This window comes from Epinephelus lanceolatus, chromosome 6 (assembly GCF_041903045.1).
Source record: "Epinephelus lanceolatus isolate andai-2023 chromosome 6, ASM4190304v1, whole genome shotgun sequence".
Classification (NCBI taxonomy): Eukaryota; Metazoa; Chordata; class Actinopteri; order Perciformes; family Serranidae; genus Epinephelus; species Epinephelus lanceolatus.
The window spans coordinates 6,617,727-6,627,963 of NC_135739.1; the positions used below are offsets into that span (position 1 = coordinate 6,617,727).

General features: G+C 41.2%; 1 protein-coding gene across 1 annotated transcript; it reads right to left on the reverse strand.

Annotated features, from left to right (window-relative positions):
- Positions 1-1,059: 1,059 nt before the first annotated feature.
- On the reverse strand, positions 1,060-10,237 carry cltrn (collectrin, amino acid transport regulator). Its single transcript, XM_033622738.2, has 6 exons — positions 9,989-10,237; positions 9,583-9,641; positions 9,228-9,313; positions 7,107-7,223; positions 4,485-4,679; positions 1,060-4,393 (listed from the first exon to the last, which is right to left on the reverse strand). The coding sequence occupies exons 1-6, from the start codon at positions 10,053-10,055 to the stop codon at positions 4,261-4,263; spliced, it is 657 nt and encodes a 218-aa protein (XP_033478629.1). The 5' UTR covers positions 10,056-10,237; the 3' UTR covers positions 1,060-4,260.

A 10,237-nucleotide genomic window follows, 5' to 3' on the forward strand; every position in this document is an offset into this window, starting at 1 on the left:
TGATGTGACTAGACGTGTCTTTGTTATTAATGATTGAGCGGTATATCCCCGTAGAGTGCGATATTTGCCTAAAGTTGTGCCGACTACTACAACAACTACGGCGAAGTTATGTTAAACTTGTCGTATGAAGTGACAGGGACAGCTCTTGGTTGAAACATAAAGAATAGATGGAATACTTGCTAAAGAGGATACATTATTTTGGTGTGTTTTCCTAATTTTTGCAATTCTAATTTTGCTCCTATAGACCAAGTCACCATGATGTCACACTAACACGTTTGCCAGGTTTGCTTCCTCCTGGTTTCTGTGGTAATGTTGAAGAGATTTGGAGAAGAACATATTTTAGTTGCTGACATATTTTAAAGATGACATGAATTATCATCAGCCAGAAAATCTCAAGGCTACCGTTCATTTGTTTATATCATCTCTGTAAGACTACGTGCTGCCCCAAAGTAACTGGCATAATTTTTTACAGTAAAGAGATACGAACGTTTGGTCAGCCATGGTCTATATTCTGTAATAAATACATAGAATACTTTACTGATCCCCAGAGGGGGAATGGGGGCACACACAGGTCTCGGCCTCTACTTCTGTGTTTTTCTATGAGCCTCGGTTCATGTTTTGCCTTGTTCATAAAAGCTAACATCGTGAATACATCCTTCTATCATTTTTGTCGAGCTTGTCTGACATAGGTGGTGCAGTGTTTAGCATAATCGCTTCACAACAAGAGGGTTCAAACCCAGGGTGAGGGAACCCTTCTGTGCAGAGTCTGCATGTTCTCCCCGTGTCAGCGTGGGTTTCCTCCAGGTGCTCCAGCTTCCTCCCACAGTCCAAAGACATGCAGGTTAACTGGTGACTCTAAATTGTCTGTAGGTGTGAATGTGAGTGTGAATGGTTGTCTGTCTCTATGTGTCAGCCCTGTGATAGTCTGGTGACCTGTCCAGGGTGTACCCCGCCTCTCACCCAGTGTCAGCTGGGATAGGCTCCAGTCAGAGCCCCGTAACAGTTGTAGAATATATGTAAGGGGAGATGATTGCCAGGATAGGAAAGCAAAAAGACATATTCCTGCTCCACAATTCTTTGTTTATTTGACTTTCCTCTCAATATCTTTTTTTCTTTTGAGTCATTGGATGTTTAGCTCTTCGGGCCTCTACAAACTCTTCACGTAAAACAAAAGGAAAACCACAAAATCAGGCGTTTATCTCTACCAGTGAGGCCAACAAGGGAATAAAATGTCATACAAATATCTGCGTAGGATGTTGTGCTGCTCTGACTGTTACCACAAGTCATATAAATGTGTCCAGTCATGGTAATGAGCTCGACCACTCTTCGTTTAAACAATAATCTCATTTTTGCAACTTAGCATTTCATTTAGAGAAGCTGCTTCACTCCTGCAGCTGCTGCAGACTTCAGGGTGTTTTCCACTGTCACGCTGGGAAAAGAAAGAGAATGGCAGCAGACACAATAGTAGCAGACATCCAGCAGCTGACATCACCTCTGGGCCCTCATTTTGATTTGATCACATCAAAATCATTCAGATTTCGGACAAAGGTGCAGGTTAAATATAGAACAGAGCCATCGTACACAGGCGAGGATTTCAGGGGGAACACGCCTCAATATTCAGATCATGTGCATTTGTGCCCTGAAATGAAAACATGAAAGTAGCAGAGGGCTTTTATTTTGACAGAATTTAGACATGTACATCATAAATTCATGCAGAAAAAGGCACAAATTGGAGCATGGAGGAAAAGTGTCTGACTCCCCCAAACCTACTGTTTCATGTGTCAACCCCAATGTTCAAATCCTACACTCTTGGATAGATACATCTACATTTATGCATACTCCATATCATGACAGGGCTTACACATATCAAGATTTATTATTTTGACTTAAATCCCAATTTTAAATACACACAGAATGAGCCTTTGTCTTACATTGGACCAGTTTCTTGCTGGTTTCCATCTCTTTCTGTTTGCTGAATAAGAACCGTGTGTTTAAATATACAGTAGAGTAAGTGGTTAGTACAGTCAACAGATTAAGGCTTTGTCCAAACATCCACACACACACACACGCCTTCTCACAGAGATCTACAGTTTATCATCCCTAAACAGAGAAGATTCAAACATTTATTTAGAAAATGAAAAGCATTAAAAACTGTGAGTGCTTGTTTCTTTTTAAGGCAGCAGGTAATGAGATTACAGAGATGTTTAGAGAACGACTTCACCAACAGAAAAGAATCGTGAAAATGTATTAAATCATTTAAAGTGTGTAGGATTTAGAGGGATATATTGGCAGAAATGTAATGTAATATAATGAGTGTGTTTTCTTTAGTGTATAATCACCTGAAAATAAGAACTGCTGTGTTTTTGTTACCTTTGAATGAGTCTTTATATCTACATAGGGAGCAGGTCTTCGCCCACGGAGTCTGCCATGTTGCACTGCTATATTTCTACAGCAGCTCAGAAGGGACAAACTAAGCACTGGCAACAGGTAGGGACATTTGTGTTTTTGATTTGGCCACCTTAGTTAGCAGCCCCTCTGCAATCATGATAAGCAGTGTTTGAAAAACACAGATTTTAATCATAAAACAACCTTTTTCAGTGTGTTGACAGGTTTCAATCACAGGATGTTTGTCTTGGAGAGGAGAAAATTCAGCTCACGTTAAAATCCTCCTGAACGTCTGGGACCGGTTGCACAAAACACCTCAGGCTGTATTCACAGACATCCTGAGAACACTCAGAGAGCTCTTAACTTAGCCTAAAAATGAGTAAGGGGTCTTAGCGTAGGAGTGATTTAGGAAAGTTCTCACAGCAACTCTGAGCAAGGAAGGAACAGAAACTTTTACCTTAGTGAGGAGGTGTGGTTGACCCTGTTGCTTGGTATGCTGCGTTCTTTTAACAGATGTGATTGGTTGTCACAGACACACCCCTTTGTGAGCCTGTAAGGTGTGGACACCCAGTGGAGATGAAATGAACTGCTGACTGTGACAGTGCTGCCATTGTTCATGTGATCACTCTGCTGATGGAAGGCTTAGTGCTGGTCATTTTATTTCTTGTGTTATGATGTTAGGTGGGAGATGTGTGCGTATCCTTAATGAGATCGACCACTAACATAACACCTGCACGATCTAATCTGTAGCATTTCATTTACTCACTGTCATCCAGTGTTTGGAGAATATCTCTTGGACCTCTTTGTGTTTCCACATTTTCTCCTCAGATTAAGAAACTTTTAAAGTCCTCATCCCTATTCCAAACAGTTTTTCACCTTAGGAGCTCTTTTAAGGTCTAAGGCTGTGAATAACTTCTATCTTTACAAGGACCTAGTCTTAACTTTAAGGGAAAATTCTAGGAAAACATATAAATTATAAGATTTTTCTAAGAATTTTATCGCAAAGAGCAACTCTTCGACTAGGAATATTTTGTGAATATGGCCCCTGAAGTTTTCCCCTCAAGTGTGACACTTAAGGCTTAATTTCTCCTCACCTGAGGGACTTACATAGTTGCACAGAATCCCTTTAAAAGTTTCATGAGTTCAAGAAAAACGTTAACTCATTTACTGTGTTGGAAGAGATTTTACAGCAGTTTAAGTTTCCATGGAGATTGTTTGTTTGCTTGGACTTATGTTTGTGATGCCTGTTATTGTCTCACAAAATTGGCCAATAGTCAGATAATAGTGAACATTTAAAGGAAATCTTAAGGAGAAGACTTGAGGGTGTTTTGTGCAACAGATTTCATTTTGAGGAAACTTAACTCTGACTTGAAGGAAAATCTTAACTGAAGGTGTTTTGTGCAACAGGTCCCTGGATCTTAATTCATCAGAGAAATTAGATGAGCACACATTAGCAGGTGCTGCTCTACGGGCCCGTCTGTGACGAGCCAAACAGCGCCGCAGAAACACTGATATGTAAAGTGAAACTGCTTTATTCTGTGTTTTTACTGGTTTTAATCACCTGGACCGTTTGTTTTTTGAGAAGAAGAGACCTCTGCGGATAGTTCGGCTCCCAGTAAAAACCTCCTGAGCAATGAACACCAAAGGAATTCTAACCAGGAGTTGACGCCTGGTACAAGGGGGATGTTTCAGCTGGTTGCAGTCTGCAGTCCTCACCACTAGAAGCCACTAAATTTGACACACTGCTCCTTTAAATCAAACATTTCTGATGAATTACAGTTTTAAAATGATTCTGCAGATTGAAGATCACGGTGCAACAGAGGTCCACCTGGAGCAACTTCATAACTTTGCTGACGTAGAAGAGTTTCCATAGTTTCACATCTGTGTGAATCGCTCGTCATCTGAGAACGACATGTTGTTAACACCCTCGCTCACAGCGCCATTTTCCACCGTTTTCGCTCGTGTGTCTTCTTCGTCGTCCTCATCGTCATTTTTCTTGTTCTTCTTGCTGGAGGAAGAAACCAGAGACAAGTCTGACTGAGCTCTGTGATCACATTAACACAGTGAGAAAGGAAAATCATCTACAGTCATCTGCTTACCGTTTCTTTTGGACCAGAGACGACACAAGCAGAACGACGATCCCAGCACCCACAGCGCCCATGACCACCCCAAACACAATGAGCCATGGAGGAGTGTCAGGGTTGACTGGTGCTGCCATTGTGGGAGGGATGTTGATGAACTCCAGAGTTTTATCAGTTAGAAGAAATGCGCTGTTGATGCGGTTCCTGGACTTTCTATTTTTAAAAAAGAAAAGTTTAGATTTAAAATATGAATACTGGCTATTTTCAGGCTGACATGTGTCTGACACCAGTCAGATTTTACTGCATGTATTGATGCAAAAATATGCAGCTGATGCCTAAATTTTATGCCAGAGCTCGGGGAGATGCAGAGACTCCAAAATGTCCTCGCAATCCAGCACAGCCACCAGAATGAAATGTTGGCATTGTATGTTTCTGCAAACCATGGGTATGTATATTACGTATTATATAAACAGTTCCGAAAAAGGTAGTTCTGACTACATGTGTATAAGGTGACCTTGTTATTGGGAGGTGGAGAGGATGGTGGACGGCAGGACACCTATGTGAGACGGCTGCCAAGCTGCAGACCACTGTTAACAAACAGCAAAACTGGCTGTCCATTAGCCAGACACTGAGGCTTTTCCAGCGCCAATTGTGCCACTAAATCTGGGTGTTTTTTAGTGACACATTGCAGTGGTTCCATTTGCAATTGTGCCACCAAACCAGGTTACTTTGTTGAGACAAATCGTGACATTTCCAGTGGTGATTATGCCACAGAATGTAGGTGTTATTTATTGACACATCACAGCTTTTCTAGCGAAAAATGTGCGACCTAATGAGGGTGTTTTGTAGTGACACCGCAGCATTTCCAACAGTGTTTGTGACATTAGATCTGGGTGTTTTTAGTGACACATTACAGTGATTCCAGCGGTAATCATGCCACTAAACTTAGGTGTTTTGTTAGCAGCACATCCCAACATTTCCAGCAGTGATTGTGTGCGACTTAGCGACACACATTGCAGCATTTTCAGCAGCGGTTATGCTGCTAAATCTGGGTGTTTTTAGTGACACATTGCAGTGATTCCATTGGCAATTGTTTGACCAAACCAGGTTACTTTTTTCTTTTTTTTGAGAAAAATCTTGGCATTTCCAGCAGCACTTATGCCACCAAACTGAGGTGTTTTTAAGTGACACAAAACAGTTTTTCTAGCAGCAATTATGCCACCAAACCAAAGCGACACCACTGCGTTTCCAGCAGCAACTTGCCACATAATCTAGGTGTTGTTTGTGGTCACATCACAACCTTTCTCGAGGCGATTGTGCTACCAAATCTGGATGTTTTTAGTGACACATTGCGGCATTTCCAACATTGTTTTTGCCACTGAACCTGGGTGTTTTTTAGCAACACATCGCAGTGTTTCCAGCAGTGATTGTGTGCTTTTTAGCGACACAAAATGTGGCATTTCCAGAGGCAATTGTGACACCAAACCTGGATGTTCTGTAGGAACACATTGTGGCATTTTCAGCAGCAATTATGCTAGAAAATCTGGGTGTTTTTTAGTGATACACAGCAGCATTTCCAACAGTGTTTGCACGACTAAACTTAAACTAAACTAAACTGGAACACATTGCAGTGATTCCAATAATAATTGTGCCACCAAACTGGGTTACTTTTTTGAGACAAATAGCAAAATTCAGGTGTTTTTAAGCAACGCATCACTGCATTTTCAGCAGTGACTGGCCACATAATCTAGGTGTTTTTTATGGATACATCACAGCTTTTCTAGTGGCAATTGTGCTACCAAATCTGGGTGTTTTTAATGACACATGGCAGCATTTCAAATGGTGTTTGTGCCACTGAACCTGGGTATTATTTAGCAACACATCACAGTAATCAAGTGGCAATTATGCCACCAAACCCAGGTGTTTTTTAGCGACACATTGCAGTGCTTTCAGCAGCGATTATGCTATTAAATCTGGGTGTTTTTAGAAACACATCACAGCATTTCCGACGGAGTTTGCGCGACTAAACCTGGGTGTTTTTAGCAACACATAGCAGTGACATACCATTGGCAATTGTGCCACCAAATCTAGGTGTTCATAAGCAACTCACCACTATGTTTTCAGCAGCGACTTGCCACATAACCTAGGTGTTTTAATTGACACATCCCAGCTTTTCTAGTGGCGATTGTGCTACCAAATCTGGGTGTTTTTAGAGACACATCGTGGTGTGATTGAGTTCACTGACTTGAGCCTTGAAAACCTCCAAAGGTAAGAGTTCAGGAGGAGTCCTTAATAGTTTCCCAAACAATTTAAACAAGTAATGGCTCAATACAAACGTCCACCATGTTGTTACACCTTCTTAATCAGCTCCAGTGAGGCCTGAGGAAAAACTTTAACTCGGTCGTATGTATCTGTGTCATTGTCACCACCCAAAAGTCAGTGAAGGTTGCAGCAGTGATGGACAAGATTGTTGCTATATTCGATACAATAAAATATCATTAAATATCATTAAAGCCAAACATGAGAAATAAAGCATTACAAAGGACATTGACTCAGAGTTGAATGTGACCTCTGACCTCTCTGAGGAATGGCCAAAGAGAAAATAACATTTCCTGCAGTGTCAGTGCATCGTGTGATTACCTTATGGCCTTGTCCACGTCTCCTTTAGGAACAAGGTTTGAAGGGTTCAACGGTGACGTCACCACGAACCAGAAGGACACTCTGACGGTCTCCTTACATACAAGGATGTTCGACACACTGGGGGAAGTTTCACAAGACAATAAAGACCACACCAGTGTCATAACATGTTCATAAACCGTGAGTCACCGATTTTATCACAGTAAAAATAGATTATATTATAGTTTTATAGTTGTTGTGCCTGTTTTATGAACACACAAAAGTATTCCTGAACTTTATTTTGCATTTAAAGGTCCAGTGTGAAGGATTTAGGGGGATATGTTGGCAGAAATGGAATACAATATAATAAGTATGTTTTCTTTGCTGTATAATCTCCTGAAAATAAGAATTGTTGTGGGTATTTTTATCTCAGAATGAGCCATTTATATCTATGTCAGGAGCGGGTCCTCGTTTATGGACATCACTATGTTGCACTGCCATGTTTCTACAGTAGCCCAGGATGGACAAACCAAACGCTGGCTCTAGATAGGGCCATTCGTGTTTTCCTGTTTTGGCCACACAGACTGTATAAAATAATGGACGTAGCTTCCATGATGTCACCCACGGGTTTGTGGACTGTCGTTTCGAAGCCTTGAGTTTAACATTTCAGATTTTTGGAGCCAGAAGTGACTGAAGTGTCAATTTACAGACAGACAGTCACTCAAGTTGCCCCACCCTTACTTATGTGTAACTTTATTAAAATGTAAATGGATGATTTTTCTAAAGATTCAGCTCTTGTACATGTTTATTACTGCTGTAAAGTTGGGCATTTTAACATGCAAGTCTATGGTGATTTACTCCATTTTGGAGCCAGCCTCAAGTGGTCATTAGAGAAACTGCAGTTTTTGGCACTTCCATATAAGCTTCATTTTTCAGGAACACATTCTCAGTAGCCATGTTTCCATCAGCCTGTTTAGATGCGCATCTAGAAGTATCGCATCGGAAAATTATGATGGAAACGCCAAAATTCTAATTAAAATCCCCTGATTCGCACAAACTAAAATACGCTCGCTTTAACCGGGTTTTGGTTGATTCAAAAAAATGTTGATTCGCAAAACGGGGGATGGAAACAGTTATGTTTGAATTAAGTCTGACGTAGCGCACCTCTCTCCATGGTGATGTCCACACTCCGGGTCGGGAAGGCAGTAATGCATTTACAAGCTGGTTGCCAACCACCAGAAAACGTAGAAGAAGAAGAATACGAGACTTGTTTTGTTTCCGGTTCTGCAAAACATTTATGGAAACACACAGGATTCGTATTTCTTTTAATGCCCATTTCCCAATGATTCGAATCACTTTTGGATGGAAACATAGCTACTGTGACCTTGTCACATGTCGACATTTGCTCATGGACTTTCCACGTCCACATACGACGTGAAAGGTACCCTGGGTGCGTTGGTTGTTGACGCCCTTCTTTCAAAATACACTTCTGTTTTTCACAGGAAATTTAACATTTATTTACAGTCTCTTTCAAAATAAACGCACTACGTCGGTACAACACAGAGGATTTCCTGCACAACAAACACACGTGGTTGGGTTTAGGAAAAAAGAACAGGGTTTGACTTTAGACTCAGGACACGAAAACCACTGCCCTGAGTGAAAGTCTGTGTTTGTTGGACCCATCCACCACCCCTCCCACCTGCCCTAACTCTCGTTCTTGTCCTGCCATGCTGCCGAGTGCCGTCAAACTATAACGGTGACGGGCCACGTATCATGTCAACGTTAAAGGACAGCTTTTATCATCAGTGTCGGACGCTGCAAGTCAGTGCCCAAGCGCCGGATATTAATGACTTCAGAGTGAGAACAGTAAATCACCAGCTCTGTTTTGTAATGTGAAACTGCTTTATTCTGTGTTTTTACTGGTTTTAATCACCTGGTCTGTTTGTTTTTGAGAGGATGAATCCTCTGTGTATATTTCAGCTCCTGGTAAAAACCTCCTGAACAATGGACACTGAAGAAATTCAAACCTGGAGAAGCTTCAGCTGGTTAAAATCTGAAATCCTCACGCCATGAAACCCCCCTAAATTTTACACACTGCTCCTTTAAGATCAAACTGCAAAAGAGAACACATTAAAGTTGTCTTACTTAAATTCCTGGCCGCTGAAATGATTCCTCATGGCAAAAGCCAGAGTCGCTCGGAAAAAGTACATTTCATTGTCGTTCCAGTCGTACTGCAACAACACAAACACAAACATGTTCTATTGTCAGTAACGACCTCTAAGGTTAACTGACCATCAGATGAACCTTGTCCTTGCAGTAAGTCATCACACAGTGAATTTTAGATAATATTCAGCATATTGCTGTTTATAAGTTCAGCTGGTTGCATGAATGATCAGTAGATTATGAATAAATCATTATTATTACATTATCAGAACGACATATAACACAGTCAGACAGTTTATGATCTGATGCTTTGATGAATATTTGAATACATACGTACAGCTTTATCTCCCAGAGCGGTTTTGATGCTGAGTCGCACTTGAGTGGCAAATGAATTATCTATAAAGATGAAACATATTTAAATGCACTGTTAGCTGTTAGGAGGGTCCAACATCATTTCATGTCAGCTCCATCAGTTACTTCCTCCCAGAGTTGTAGAAAGCCAGCATGTATTTCAGAGTAACTGTTGATGTCACATGGAGGTTGTTGTTAGGAAGCAAACGTTTGAGTTATGTGTCTAATCCGATTTTGTTCCAGATTAGGAGCTGCATTCCACACCAGAGAGGCAACAAAGAAACACAACTGACCAGCCGCCTCACTGCAACAAAGCCTGTGTTTGCTGACAGTATCCGCGAGGATAAAATGTGAATACGACACATGTTAAGGTATTAAATACGCTCACTCACCTGGTTCACAGAGCTCCTGTGCCAAAGCAGAGGACAAACAGAGCAGGACTAAGATTTTTTCCAACATTTCCCCAAAGAACAAAACGCAAAATCCAAAAAAGGCAAAAAAGTAAAGTGTTACGGAGGCTCAAGTGAAACTCCCAGAAGTTAGTGATTCGAGGAGGTCAACAGAGGACCCTCACTGGATTAAGTCTGAGGTTAATGGTTAAACCAGGACACACCTCAGCTAACCAGTCCTCCCTGTGTGAC